Below are 16,414 nucleotides of genomic sequence, written 5' to 3'. Positions count from 1 at the left end.
TACAATTGGTGAAAGTAAATCCACATAAACCTATGATGGCAAATTCAGCCCACGGGTAATTAAACAGCGAAAGTAACTGTACAACATTTCACATACACGAATCACATCACATGACTAAACATCAACAAAACCAAGAAATTGAACTCAAATAAGAAATTCAAACAAGAAAAATTTGAAGAAGTTTTTGACCAAGCACCATAAAAGAAATTACTTATAGAGCATACCTTTGAAATTCTTGCAAAAATTGCAGTGGGGAGAATAGGGAGAAGAAAACTTAAAATTGGAGAGAAGTGCAGTGAAATATGCTTCTGATAATGAGACTTCAATGTTGTTGGGGTGGGGAAGAAGAGTGGGGGGCATAAGTGGCGTCTCAAAATTTTCAGGAAAATAACTTCCCTTAGCTCATCAGGAAAATCATTTTCCATCATTTTTTCCATCAAATGATGGAAAATGAGTCACTATAGAAAATATTTTCTCAATAGTTTATTGTAATCAAACAAGAGAAAATAGGAAAATATTTTCTGGAAAATAATTTCCATCATACCAAAACACACCCTAAATTCAACATTTTTTAAATATGTAAAGATGGAGAATTTATTTAATTAAATCTAATTTTTATCAAAAATATTTTTAAAAGTCGATCGACATTCATCTGTCACCTGTACACAAAAAAAATTCTCAAAGCAGAGATATCAAAACAATATAATTAAACCTCACCTTTACCTTAAAAAATTCTCAAAGTCGACCAACATTTATCTACAACCTGTAAATTACAACAAAACAATACGATAAAAGAGATATCAAAACAATACAATTAAACTTAAATTTTACATACAAAAAATCCTCAAACTCGATCGACATTCATCTACGGCCTGTAAACTACCACAAAATAATAAACTAATAGAGATGTTAAGACAATACAATTAAACCTAATCCTTACATAAAAAATTTTCTCAAATTATATCAAAACAACACAATTAAACCTAACCTTTACACAAGAAATTCTTCAAAGCTAATTGATATTTATCTACGACCTATAAACTACAACAAAACAATATAATAGTGATCACAAAGCTTCGATTTTGATAGAAATAATTCTTGTCTGAGTAAAAATTTTGATCATAAGTAATCTCTTTGTTACTGGAAAACTTCGACATACCAAAGCTTCTGATCAGATGGCTTAGATGAGCACCAAAGCTTTTGATCAGATGGCTTAGATGAACATCAATTATATTCTCCCAATAGGTAAATCGATTTTTTCTCTATTTTAATGTGCATCTAGAAGTATTTTCTTAATAGAGTCCTATTTTAGGAGTATTTTTCTAATTGATCAGTAAAGAAAAATATTAATTGATTCTCCTTCCATATATTTTAGGAGACTCATATATTTTAGGAGTCTAGTTAATATAATAAAAAATAATTAAATAATAAATTTAAAAAATAGTGAAAAGATAGTTTTGTCTGAAGAAGAATGTTGTAATGAAGGACAAAAAAATTCAAATCACTTTTCTAAGGGTCTTCACACATTTAATGTATTATAAATTATAGATATGTATTATAGATATAGATATAGATTATAGATAGATTATACCTATTCTATGTTGAATTTAACGAATGTCGGAGCACCTATATTTTCAACCTAGATTCGCCCCTAGTCCATACCAATACCTCCATACCAATACATCAAATGAAATAGAGAGTCTGTTTTTGATAGTTATATTTAATTTTTAATTAATTGAAACATGCACTTTAATTCTTTTGTTTGTGAATATTCACAAATATATCATGATTATCAATTATTCCACCATTTATTGCATCTTGAATTGTTATTTTGTATTTGAGAATGCTTATAAAAGTAGTTCAAATATAACATACTTTTTTACTTAAAAAGACAATAAACACATACTCCCTCCGTTTTGGAATAAGTGAATTGTTGAAGTATTTATTGGTGTTTCAAAATAAGTGAATCATTAAATTTTTTTTCCAAATTTGTCCTTATGATTTGACAACCAATTAACTTTTGAAAAGGTATTACAAGGTCAACTTTTTTTTTTTGGGGGTAAAAATGAAAAGTTATGTTAAATTTATGTGTTTAATGTTTTTTTCTAAATATGTGTGTCAAAATCCAATAATTCATTTATTATGAAACGGAGGGAGTATTATTTAGTTAAACGTTACTTTTTGTTGTTGAAACCAATTATCAGAAAGATTAAAATCAAAATTAATAAAAAATTAAGAAATTGAAATGCTATTTATCCAATACAAATACAACGAAATTTCACTTATACAACCAACGTGGGTTGTGGTGTAGTGGATGAGACTGTTCCACCCTTAACCAGAGATCAAGGGTTCGACCCTGCGTATAGAGAAAACTCTGTTGGGAGCGCTGCCACCTTAATGGGCCCCGCAACGCGAGATCCAGATTATTCGGGGCTTCAATGCGGACACCGAACACCGGATCGGAAATTAAAAAAAAAAAATTTCACTTATACAAATGCATTTCATAAAAAGTCAAAATATTTTAAAACATGAGAATCACTAGAATCCGGAACCATTCTATGCCACCAAACTATGTCATATATTTTAAAAAGTACCAAACTATGCTTAACTCACAAAAAATGTGAGTTATGCACAAATATTTTTAACGAAAGGCAGCTGACGACGTTCAATTTTTTGAAAAGTGCATAACTCATAATTTTTGTGAGTTATTCATTCTTATTTTAACATAACTCACAAAAATTGTGAGTTATGCATTTTATTTTAACATAACTCACAAAAATTGCGAGTTGTGCATTCTTATTTTAACATAACTCACAAAAATTGTGAGTTATGCATTCTTATTTTAACATAACTCACAAAAATTATGAGTTATGTATATAACTCACAATTTTTATGAGTTATATGTTAAAGAATAAAACCTTTCTCTTTCCCAATCTTCACTTTAGCGATTGAGATTCAAAATTTCAAAGAACCATACCCAATTTCAACTGGTCCCCCTCCCCCCTCTCCTTGTCCATCGATTGTGCTTGGACATGAATTAATTTTGTATAGTTAATATTTATGTATTCTTTTGTTTTTCACTTGAATATTCGATATTCGCATTAGGCATTGTTTAAATTTTCTAGCATGTTTTTATCTTGAGTCGGAAGTAATTTAGAAACAACCTATCTACCTCATATTTGAAATAGAGATAAGGTCTGAGTACATTCTATTTTGTTAAAACCCGACTTTATGAGATTACACTGAATATGTTGTTGGCCTGATTAAATTTGAATTTGTTTCATAAAGTCTTATGACGGAGATCAAAGCTCACTAACAAAGACAATTTTATATTCAATAGAATTCAAACTCGAGACAACTGATTTAACGATAAATTTCTTATTTTCTTTTTGGCCTTAATTTTATATTAGAAAAGCTTGGACATGAATTAATTTATTTATTTATGTCCCAAACAATAACTATAACTTCACATCAATCTAAACATAGACAAATTTAAAATTTGGATGTTATATATAGATTCAAGTTCAGGATCCTACCACAACTAATTTACCCTATTGGGTTCACAATCTTTACGAATGGGATAAAATTTACATACATTCTATTCTTCCTCGAGCTCACTCGTGTAACTACACTTGATATATATGTTATTATTGTTGTTGGGTTCAAAATCTACTCTCTTTATCTTAATTTATGTAAAATAGTTCAAAGTACGAGAGTCAAAACACTTAATTTTGACTATGAATTTGGGTACACTACGATTTATCATATGTTTTAAAATAAAATTCACATACTTGAAAACTATATGAAGCACAATTGATGGACACAATCGATGGACAAGGAGGGGAGGGGGGCAATTGAAATTGGGTAGGGTTCTTTGAAATTTTGAATCTCAATCGCTAAAGTGAAGATTGAGAAAGGGAAAGACTTTATTCTTTAACAAATAACTCACAAAAATTGTGAGTTATGTTAAAATAAGAATGCATAACTCACTATTTTTGTGAGTTATGTTAAAATAAAATGCATAACTCACAATTTTTGTGAGTTATATTAAAATAAGATTGAATAACTCACAAAAATTGTGAGTTATGCACTTTTTAAAAAATTTAACGTCGTCAGCTGTCTTCCGTTAAAAATAGTTGTGCATAACTCACATTTTTTGTGAGTTAAGTATAATTTGATATTTTTTTAAATATATGAAATAATTTGATATTTTTTTATTTGGTGACATAAAATGATTCCGGATTCGAATTACGTTCATATCACAACAACTAATAAAATTTGTTCCCTTATAGGAAACAAGAGAATAGAAAGTGTCAAAAAAAAATGCCACTTTGGTAGAAAAAAAGAAAAAGTGTTTGAAAATAACTTTTCATGGTTAATGTGGGCCCAAACGTGGACCAAATAAACTCATAACCGTGTATTATATAAAAGCCGAAATTTGACTCATCTACCCTGCAAAGTATGTGGGCCCATTATCTGAATATTCCAACTCCATTCCTTTCTTCTATAGGAAACCGACGGTTCGTAGGTCCCATGAATCGTTAATTTAGAGTAAGTAAAGTTATATATGCTATTAATGTAGTTTAATGTATTATAACCTATAAGAATTATGGTAGAGTTAAAGATTTATCTACACTTTTAGGTATCGTTTCATTGGGAAAAAGTTATTCTAAGATAATTAATTTTAGGATTAGTCATTCCTTATATCTTCAACTAAACATAAAATAAAATAATCCTTCATTTTATTCTGAAACTATTTATCCCTTATACATTATATCAAATGATTCTTTAAGTAATACTCTTAAGTTCGAGTTTTGACTATAAAATCATCTTTTTAAAAAACGCTTGTCAAAATTACAAACCAAGATAACATATTATAATATTTTAATTATTTTCGTTTTCACATTTTCAATGACACTTGTGATTGATTTTGAAGTAATATATCTCTCTCTTTTTTTTTGGTTATCGCAGGATAAATTCAAATTCCTTCATTAAAATATATTAACAATACATATTTTATTCAAGTTACGGTTCATTTTTAAAAATAATATGTCTATAAACACCTCGTCTTTTCTTTTCATAGAAATATTTAAAATTTTAATTTTCCATTTTGACGTTAATGAGATAATTTATTGTGATACAAATGCTTAAGACTTGTTTTAGATTACCAATTCCAAAATTAAACTCTTGGATCATAGCTTCTTCTTTTTTTGTTATACAGAATTTTAGTTAATTATTTATATATATATTAATTGAATATATTGTCATATTATCGTAAATAATAAAATTAAATTAAAGCTATTTAATTCTGTCCTTCTAGTAAATTTTATTATGGTTCCAAACTAAGAGGGAATTAGCATACACATATAGCGTTGTGGTTTTGGAAAAATGATAGGGCCTTTGACCATTTGATCCACATTCCAATAAATACTAAGTATTTTTTTCTTAAAAAAAAGAATTTAAAGAGAAAAGACTTGTCTAGCAAGTATTTTTTATTAGTCAAACAAACAAGAGTTTGTTAAACAAGTTCTTGAAAATGTCTATACACAGAAAGTGCAAAGAAAAAATGGGAAAATTTACAAGAAAAGGGTGGCCACCCATACACAACAACGGTTAAAACTTATACGCATTCGGGTATATAATAAGCCAATACATGCATGTCATGTGTTTGAATGTAAAGTTTATGTTACTTAATCATAATAAATTAACATGTATTCTACTTAATTTAATTACTTAACCATGATAAAGAATATTGATTTGGTGTATACACCGAGTGCGTGTAAGTTTTTACCCACAGCTACTCTCTTTTTTAATAAGTTTTCACAACATAATTAAAAAAAATAGTAGGCACAGTTAGGCCCTGAACGACCAATCATTATACTGTATTAAGTATGATTATTTTGGAGGAACTGTTATGTGTTAATATTGATAAAAAAGGCAACTCAGTATACTAAAACTTCCGCTATGCGTAAGGTTCGGAGAAGGACCCCACCACAAGAATATATTATACGCAACCTTACCTTGTATTTCTGTCAAACAGGGGCGGATGCATGTAGTCTTTTTCAGGCACTTGAGCACCCACTGACCACGGTAAAATTTTTATATATTTATATAGAAAATACATTAAAATCGGTTATGATGTATTGTTAATACTCATAGACAAAAGTGGTGGGTGTTTGGGCTTTGGCAGTGAGCACCCACAACCTTCAAATCCTGACAAGGACGGCTCAACCTTTTGGGAAAAAAAGCGATCGCCTAAGGCCCCCAAAATTTGAGGGCCTCATTTTTTTAAGTAATTATAAATTTTTAAAAATATATGAAATACTTATTATAGAAAAAATAAATTTTTTATATAAAAATTTTTAGATGGAGTTTGATATATCTAGTCCAGAATACTATGTGTCAAGAAATTAATGCATTGACTCTATTATTAATTAAAAGAAATTATTAGAAGAAATCGATTATATAATTTTAAAAATAGACTTTATAAAAATAATTATTTTTTCTTAAAAAACGTAAGGCCTTCGTTCGATTTCGGCCTTAGACTACGGATTTGCTTGAGCCGCCCTTGAATTCTGGAGCCGCCCCTGAATCCTGGAACCGCCCTTGCTGCCAAAGACTGTTTTCAAGGTTTAAACTCGTGACTTTTTAATCACATGAAAACAACTTTACTAGTTACTTCAAGATTTTTCTTCAAGAAAAATGATAGGTAGTAGGGTGAATCTAGGGTGGTGAAAGTAGGCTGTCATAAATAAATAACTTTTTCATAAGTCTTGTATTTATATTGAGAAATCTTATTTATTGACAACCAAGCAACAAAATAATCTCTTGATCCAACTGTAAAAATAAAACTTGTTTAAGCTTTGTTGCCCTCTTAAAAAAGGTGTTTGATGTTCTCTTGATATTTGTTATATTTAGTTATTTTCTCTTCTTCCTTGATTAACTCTTTAAGAAAAATATACATATAAACTTCAATAGGTTAACACATATCTTGCCCATGTGAATTTTAATATTGCAACTTATTCATTTATTTCTAACAATTTTGTTGTATAAATATATAGAAATTCAGTATTAATTAAAATTGGTTTATGATGGGGAGACATTTTTTTACAAGTTGCAAATAACACAATAAAGTTATTGTAAGTAGTTGACTTAGGGTTGTCACTTTTGTTTTCTTTTTGTATGTGGACTTTTTTACAATACAATAGTATTTTGGATGATTGAAAGTCAAATTGTTGCATTATTGGATTTATGTTGAGGGCGGATTCAATATTTGAAATTTTTATATCGAAGGCGACGACTTGGATGAATTTGATCATGACCCATCAAATGTGAAAGCAAATAAAGTGTGAGAGTAAAATAAATTATCAAACGTATTAAGAGTTTCTTAGTTAAATTCATCTTGTATTAACGACGTAATGTCTTTGAAGTTTGTTCTATATTAGTGATACAATAGTTTATGAAATTGACTTCGTATAAGTGATACAACAATTTGCTCTGTATCACTAATACAACACCAAATTTCAAATCTTGTTGTATCAATGATACATAGTAAATTTCGAAAACTATTGTAACGATTCATAATTATTCAAATCATCATTGTGTTTGATAATTAGAGTCCAAACTATCGCTATTTTCAAAAGTTTTCCAACTAAATATTATGAGCCCGTTTGGCCATGAGATTTTCACTTTTTTCAGAAAAAAAATTTCTCTTTAATGAAAATTGTAGTGTTTGATCATAAAAATTTCAAATATAATTTAAAATTATATTTGAACATCTCTTATAACAATTCAAAAATATCTCCAATTTCGATTCATGATCAAACGTCTACTATATACTATTATTTTAAAACTTCCAGATACTGCTATTTCGTTTAACTTCTTTAGTACAACACTAAACCTAAAAGAGAAATTTAGCAAAGCCCATTATTACCTTTAGGCCCAAAGTACCCGTTCCTAAAATTTTTGGTCAAACAACATAAATCCCAATATTTTGCATAATTACTGAAAAATTCAATTTTGGATTTATCCATATATAATTAGCTTCTAATATATTCAATGAAAATACATTTTTTCATTTGTAAATATACATAATCAGCTCCCGATATATTATTTTTTCAATTTTGGTTCTGTCGAGATACATAATATATTCAATGAACATATATTTTTTTCCTTTATAAAGATACACAATTATCTCCCGGTACATTTTTTTCAATTTTGGGTTTGCCGATATACATAATTAGCTCCCGATATATCCAACAAAGATATATAATTAGTTGAGATTTTTGTAATTACTTTGTAAGCATGAAAATTTATGTAAATATGATAATTTAAGGTGTATATTTATGTTATTTTTCGTTAACTTCTTTAGTACAATACAACCTAAAAGAAAATTTTAGTAAAGCCCATTATGACCCTTTAAGCCCAAAGTACCCAATTTCTAAAGTTTTAGCCCAATACCTTTAAGCCCAAGTGTTTCAGCCCAATACCCGTTTATTTCCCCCTTAGGTTAACCATCTCAACAAATTAGGTTTACCTATTTTCCCTTCCAATTTTCTCTCTGCAACAAATCAAACGCCAAATCCAATTGTCACATAACTGGTAAGATTTTTTATATACATATATTTCTGTAATTTTTTCAATTCAATGTTTTTTCATAGTTTCGATTTTTTTCCCCAGTGAAAGTGATAATTTTTTTTTTGTATTAATTTGTAAATCCTTTGAATGTGAGTTTTTTCCCCATTTTTTGTGTTAATTTGTAAGTGATTTGAATGGAGTTTTTTCCGCCATTTTTTGCCACTTTTTCTTTGTGTTAGGATTATTACAAAGGAGAAAAAAATATTAGGAAAACCAAGGAAGCATTTTGATTGAAGTTAATTTTAGTTTTGTTTTTAAGGATTGTTCTTTATTTCAGTTATTTAGTTCTCTCTCTATATATATTGCTATGAGGTAGTGGTATGGACTGCATGCACTTACCATCCCCAGACCCCAAGACCCCACTGGGTATGTTGTTGTGTAATAATATTTATATAAATTTCAATACTCAATGATGTGGCTTAGTGAGTCAATAAAATTGGGTTGAATCAGTTCTAGCTTTATTGGACACACAGAGTTATCTGATAATAAAAAATAAAATATTCATACAAATTTCATAAAATTATTGAAATATTTTTTACGGTCACTAGTAGAGGTATTTTTCATTGTGAACCCTCGTCGGCGACACTTTAGTTGTTGTGCTATCTTCCTTAGCTTCCAACTCACTGTACTGGCGTCCAAGCAGAATCCAGTGTCCGGTCGCTGGATTCTCGATTGAGCTGACTGAGGATTACAAGTAAGAGCTGATTAAGCTAGTAAAGCTGTTTAGTTTATGCTTAATTCCATTCCTACTGTTTCTCTTTTTCAATATTCTGCTGAATTGCACATTGAATAAAGCATAACGCCTTGTATCGAATTCTGAATTGAACTTGTATTGAATAAAGCATAACGCCTTGTATCGAATTCTGAATTGAACTTGTCTAAGTATAATCTATTGAAAAAAAGGGTCAAATCCAGTCGATATTGAGTACTGTTAAGATTAAAGTACATTCTAGTATCTTTAGTTTAAGATCACCAGATTCAAAAGTTTCTTTATTTTGTTAAATTTCATCTGAGGTAATGGTATGGATTTCGTACATTCTGCCTCCCCAGACCGCACTTTGGGGGAATACATTGGGTATGTTGTTGTTGTTGCTGCTGCTGTGGTGAATTTTTGGTTGTGGAAACAAATACTTATGTTGAGAGCCTAGTGATTAGCGGTTGTTATTGAAGAGTGATTCTTGAATGTATTTGTCGTTGTGCTAATATTTTTAAGGATAGGAGGTGATTAGGCATGACATGAAGCGGTTGCAGCTTATGGGGACATGACCCTTGATAGGAAAGTGTGGAGGACGCAAATTAGGGTAGAGGGTTTGTGGGTAGGAGTGCGTCCTTACTAACAGGGAGGAGTGCTTTGTGTGTAGTTGTGCCTGTAGTCATAGTATTATGCATTTGTCTTGTAGTTTCTTATTTGTGGTGGTTTGGTGTTGTTGGTGATTTCGGATAGATAGTTTATTGTATTAATCTGTGGGTGTTTTGTTTTCTTGTATCATTTTGTTGTGTATTTTTATGTTTTTTGTTTGTTATGTTGGTGTTTGTTCTGAGCGGGGATCTATCGGAAACATCATCTCTACTTCATTTGAGGTAGTGGTATGGAGTATGGACTGCGTACACTTTACCCTCCCCATACCCCACGTTGTGGGATTACACTGGGTATGTTGTTGTTGCTAATATTTTTAAATAAGTGTGTGTGTGTGATTTTTTGATGTTAAATGAGATGATAGACCTGTGGGCATGAATAGTATGGAATCATTGCCTAGTTTCTTCTGCTGTAGTTATTATTGTGTCTTTGTTATTTGGAAGCTGATGCTTATGTCCTCCTGAGAAGGTTGTTGTTTTAGACATAATTTGTTTTCATATCATTTCTAAAAAAAGAAACAGTTTGTTTTCAAATCTGTTATTATGTTTGGTTGTACTTTAGTCTCTGATTCAATTTGAGCAAAGGAAAATAAAAAGAGAGGTTTTTTTTAATAGGAGTTTTTTAGAAGAGATTAGGAAAGTTTATACTTGACGCAATAATCATAGATAGAGCCATTTTTCGCTTATGTATGATTGATTATGGTATGTTCTTATGATTAAAAAATAGTAAATTAGAGGGACGAAATCTTTGTGGGTTTATGCAGGATTGGCCCGCACCCACCCTGCCCTGCCTCATGCCATCCCTACTTCTAAAGAGGCGACACTAAACAATTGATATTTCATTTTTCAATTTCTTTGTTCATATATTTGCCGTGGATGCTTGGGATGATTAGTTTGGACTAAATATATGTATTTGTATTGTTTCTCTCTTTGCACCCTTTTTCATTAAAGCCCATGCTTTATTTGCTCGTAAAGCTCCAACGGACCTTGGAGCTTTTTTGCGCTTTTTGGTTTTGAATTTTGTTAACGCTGGTACGTTTTCAGTGTCTTACAAATTTCTTTTGTTTCATTAATCAAAAGCTAAATTGAAAGTCAAATTTTTAGGAAGGTCATGATTGGTTGGTTGACAATAAAAAAAAAAATTGTATAATAAAACAGTGGTGTGCTAAGTGACCAGTTCTATCAATTTCAATGCATTGAGTTATTTTCACTTGTTAAATAAGGTATTCTTTTAGTTAGTATTGCTGACTTCAACTTGCAAGTATTTCCTAAGAAGGAAAAGTTAAGCTTGTCATATACTACTAAAGAAACTGGGTTTGAATTTGTCCTCTGTTAGTATTTTGAGTTTGAATTTGTCTCTGACCAGGTCTAGAAGTGATAAAAGATGCAACACGATGAGGTCATATGGCAAGTTATCAGACACAAGCATTGCAGCTTCATGGCCAAGTGAGTTTTTTTTAATAAATCTTGAGTTACATTTCATATACCATCTCTTTGGCATAAGGTGTTTATTTGATTTTCTTCTTGTTGCAATATTTACAGGATTGAGACTGGGATATTTTGTCGAAACCAGTATAATGTAACTGGGATTTGCAACCGTAGCTCATGTCCTCTGGCTAATAGCCGGTACGCCACCATTCGGGATCATGATGGTACTGATTTGCGGCTTATTTTCGTGTAATTCTTGTGTATGATATAAAGATGCTATAGCTTTACTTTATATTAAAAAAAACACAAGAAGGTAGCTGCTTTTTCAAGTTACAGGAAAAAAAGGAGTAAGAAAAGGCAAGTAAAAATAAGAAAATGGTTGTCATTGGAATCCTAAGACATACAGGATATGAATTAAAGGCGTGCTAGCTGTAATAAGAACAGTATTTTATGTGATATCATTAATGATTAACTTGATGCAACAGGAATTACCATGCACTTAGATTATTTATTATTTTCTTCTGAGTTTTGAGTTATGAATCATGAGGTTAACTTGAACTTTTTGTTGATGGGATATGCTTAATATGAATGTTCTGCTATTTATAGGAAGCTGTCTAATGAATCTAATCTTGTTTCGTTGAAGGGTTCACCAGGACTGCTTCTTTCTGGTTCTGTAGTTTTCTTCAATTAGTTTGTATATTTTTAGTGAATATTGGAGGGACTAAAATTTTCTTTTCGATCCTCTGATGAACTCTAGTTGGTGTCATTGCTTATTTACTTGACTTTTTTGGCGCTATGCAGGAGTATTCTATTTGTACATGAAAACAATAGAAAGGGCTCACATGCCAAACAAACTTTGGGAACGAATTAAATTGCCAAGAAATTACGAAAAGGCTCTTGAAATCATTGATAAAAATTTGGTAATGAAACTAACTAGTTTTTTTACTTACACCAGTATGCTTATTGTTCTTCAAAGCAATAACTTCCCTCCTCCTTCCTCACTCTGTCTCGCAACTACCACAGATGTACTGGCCGAAGTTTCTTGTGCACAAGGCAAAACAGCGATTAACAAAAATGACTCAGATGCGAATAAGAATGAGGAAGCTTGCTTTGAAAACAAGGTTTGACCTCCCTTCTAAGAAAACTGGTTTACAGTTGAAATTTTCTCCTAGACATTTTTATATATATAAATGCTTGGTGATATATCGTCTTAAACTTACTCTTTTTACGGACGTGAGCATTACTATATAGGAGATTAAAGGTGCATGCTTGAAAGTTGTAGATTCTTGTTTGTTTTATCAATCTGCCTCTTCATCCTGTGTCACCTCCTCTCACCCTTCTTCCAGAAGAATGAATATAAAACAAGTAATCTCCTGGCTTGTTTAATGAGAAAAGATTAGGAGTGGCTAAAATGCGGTCCAAGTAAACTTGTAGTTATATGAACGTCTAGGCATGATAAGTTCAGAGTTTAATATTTGCTCATTCAGGAGAGAAAGGAGGTGTGTTGGTCCATAAGAGCCTTTATTTGTTACATCTTCAATAACTATACCAATGGGATGCGATATTGGGTTAGGACATACCCTAGTTTATGCCAAATTTTAATTATCCCAGCTTATCCAGTTAGAGAAGTTTGGCTACAATTTTTACCCACGGTAAATGTATTAGGTTCTAATTCAGTCCCTGCATATGCAGCTAATCATCAGTGAAAGAATCTGCTATAATAAGTTTCTTGGAATTGCATAGTTGTTGCTTTTTGCAGGGACTCCTCTCCATCATTTAATTTGAGCCTCTCCATCATTTAATTTGAGTTAGATAGTTAAAGACTTCAAGTAACCTTCCTCTATGATAATATTGGCAGTCATTGCTGCTGGCAAAGGCATGAGTATTCTTTTGTTCCTTCACTTCCAGATTATGTACTACATAAGTGCGTCAGCTGTAATAGCACTTTGTTCTCCCGATCATTATTTGATATGCTGATGAACTAAGTTACTCGGACTCTTCACTTTCGGTGCCACACCTGTGTCGACACGACATGGGTGTGGGTGTGGGATCCGTACCCGAAATGGTCAACCGATTTTGGGTACTTTGACCAAATTTGACTGGGAAAGTCCAGACAATTTAAGAAATTCTATAATCAAAATAAAAGCTAAGGTGAAATTGAAGAAAAATGGAATACCTTGTATATAGAAATTTCTATGTTATTGCTTTTCTTTTTATCTCCTTTTAGGATTTTCTTCTTGAAAAATATTTTCTCCTTAAGTTTTCCACATAATGTCTTAAAATTTATGTTTTATAACTCTATTTTTAGATATTTAAATTATTTTTCGCCGAATCCCGCACCCGTATCCATCCCTAGATCCATATCCCCGAATCTTTAAATTTAGACAGTGAAGGATCTGACCTCTAGATCCGTACCCGTATCGGACACCCGCACCCGAGTCCGAGCAACTTAGCCGATGAACTTTTTAACAGTTTCGTAGTGTCAAACTTGTTTAGGGGGGGGCTCAATCTCCCATAGCAATTAGGTGATGGTAGGAGAGTATTCCATTTTCTCATAATTCAAACTAATGCTTACAAAAAAGCTTGTTTTAACCCCAAAAACTGTAATTGTATCAGTTGTGTTTTGAGCTCAAACAGTCATAAATTCTTCTCCCAACTCTTTCGAGAAGAGATTTGTTTACTTCCAATTTGGTTCCTCCCTTTAGGAAATAAATCTTTGCTTATGAATGTTTGACTGTAACACATTTTCCTGCACTAGCTAGTAATATGTTTTAATTTGTGTGTGTAGGGAGAAGATAATGACTACACCAAGGAAAGAAACAAAGAGAGAATCTCGTCGACAAGAAAAGGCTGAAAAAGCAGCTCTTCTCGATAAAGTAAGTTTATGCTTGTAATTCTTTCTTTCCTCTTCACGGTAACTTAGTTGTCTTCTTCCTATTTGGTTGGTCATCTTTATTTCCTTTACAGTTCATACCATTTGTATTCTGCAGAGTATTGAGAAGGAACTTCTAGAACGCCTTTCGAAAGGAGTGTATGGTGATATATATAATTATCCCGAGCAGAAGTATCAAGAGATTCTTGATAGGGAAGCAATGCAAGAGGCTAACGAAGAAGAAGATGAGGAGGTCTTGATTAAAAACCTTGTGATGTTTTCTCATAAATATTTCTAGTTTTCCCTTTTTTTGGGGGGTTGGTACTCCCCTCCGCCTTTTGTTTCTTGGGGTTTAGGGGGGTGTGACTCAGCTCGGAGCGTGGGCTTACTCTCCTCTGGAAAAAACTAGGGAAATTGGTTAACTTTGACTTCCCCCGCTGTACTTGCAAGTTTCCCTGCAAAAAGCTATCCACACCTACTCTTAGATACGATGAGATGAGTCAGTCTATTCATCCTTCTTTTTATGACTGAAATAAGCAGGAATATGAAGTGGAATATGTTGAAGGCTATGAAGATCTTGAAGAGGAAGATGATATGGAAGATTTTGATGGTCTTGGAATCAGAGACAGTGGCTTGGATACGGGTAAAGTTCTTGATGGATGTGCTCTCCTTCTCTCATCCTGTCCTCCCTTCTCACTGTTTTATTAGTGTACTAATATAATGACACATCATCCTTTCAGTCAGGACGCAAATCACAGTCCCCATTGGTTTTACCTAAGCACCATGTTAAGGAATATGCATTTGTATTCTTGTGATGTTTTGTAGACGTTTTGACTATACTTGGTTGAGGTTGAAAAAGAGTACTAGATGGGCTGGATATAGTTTTCTACTTTCGAAGTAGAAACTATGTTGCTCGGACTCTTCAAAAATGTCAAATCCTCCAGAAGTAGAGCATTTTGTTGATGATCCAAGATGGGTACAACAACAATTTTGAAGAGTCTGAGCAACATAATGTGGAAGTCACGGTTCATCCTTTTGGTTTATTTGTGGCTGATATACCACACATTTTATCTCAAGGCTGAAGCATTTATTCATGTCCATTGTTGGGACTGAATTATGAAATCCATAATTGTGAATTAGTTGTCGATCAGATTCTTGTGTCTCTTAACTAAAGCTGGCCTGCTAATGTTAATCCCTGTCTATGCTTTATATGTATACTTGTTTGTGGGAATCTTTCCATTAGGAATTGACGGTGAAGACAATGATGATGACGATGAAGAGGCTGTTACTGTTCATCGGAAAAGCGGTAGAAAAGATTCTGCTTTAGCTAGAAGAAAAGCCGACAAAGATGATCCAAATGCCAAATCAAAGAAAAAAGCTAAGGTGCTCGTGGAGGTAAAAATTACCAACACATAATATGTTTCCTAACGTACAATTGACCCTTGTGGTCCGGCCCTTCCTAGGAGTTTAGGGCACTGGGCTGCACGCTCAAGTCTTGTCTTTGTCCTGAAAAATCACCTTTTCTGTTATTATCTCCTAGGTTGAGCACGACTATACAGGTGCAAGACAGACAACAGTACAATGAGAGCTTCCTTTTTAAGTGGCGCAGCAACAAGATTCGATTGGTAACAACTGTGTCGCGAATAGATGCTAGTTTGTGTCTCAGAGTATGCATCTCGACTTCGCTTGCTAGAACAAAATGGACATATGAGCGAAGGAAGTCTTACTAAATTTTTGATCTTGTAAGAGCAAATTTGGTGGTAATTGCTTGTGTTCGAGTGGAAAATAGAGAAAAAAGACGTGTCAAATCTATTGATTTGGCTAGGCCCATAATCAACTTGGATTATTATTGTGCTTATGCTCACTATTAGTTAAGTCTTTAACTAGTTTTGATGTTGTAATTGCGGAAATGTTTCTTTTTTGTTTACTCATAAGTTGATTAGAAAAAAAAAAAATGTAGGAACTTTTCAACAATAACAACATACTGAGTATAGGCTCATAAAGTGGAGTTTAGGAGCGGTAGAGTGTATGCAAATTTTATCTTTGCAAAGGTGAGGTAGAGAGGTTATCAATGAAACAAGGGAATACAATATTACATCAAATCCATACTATAATTGAACT

General features: G+C 32.1%; 1 protein-coding gene across 2 annotated transcripts; it reads left to right on the top strand.

Annotated features, from left to right (window-relative positions):
* The first annotated feature begins 8,431 nt into the window (after positions 1-8,431).
* Positions 8,432-16,194, top strand: LOC107873667 (protein MAK16 homolog). Of its 2 annotated transcripts, XM_047396877.1 has the most exons (11): positions 8,529-8,601; positions 9,250-9,331; positions 11,360-11,439; positions 11,536-11,645; positions 12,223-12,341; positions 12,445-12,542; positions 14,210-14,297; positions 14,412-14,546; positions 14,834-14,936; positions 15,537-15,688; positions 15,834-16,194. In XM_047396877.1, exons 3-11 carry the CDS (start codon positions 11,378-11,380, stop codon positions 15,876-15,878), a joined length of 912 nt encoding a protein of 303 aa, XP_047252833.1. In that variant the 5' UTR covers positions 8,529-8,601; positions 9,250-9,331; positions 11,360-11,377; the 3' UTR covers positions 15,879-16,194. The 2 variants fall into 2 exon arrangements, with proteins under 2 accessions (XP_016576088.1, XP_047252833.1); XM_016720602.2 differs by lacking the exon at positions 9,250-9,331 and having other exon boundaries at positions 8,432-8,601.
* Positions 16,195-16,414: the final 220 nt, after the last annotated feature.

Source organism: Capsicum annuum, chromosome 1, assembly GCF_002878395.1.
Source record: "Capsicum annuum cultivar UCD-10X-F1 chromosome 1, UCD10Xv1.1, whole genome shotgun sequence".
Taxonomy (NCBI): domain Eukaryota; kingdom Viridiplantae; phylum Streptophyta; class Magnoliopsida; order Solanales; family Solanaceae; genus Capsicum; species Capsicum annuum.
This window is presented reverse-complemented; position numbering and strand designations above follow the sequence as displayed.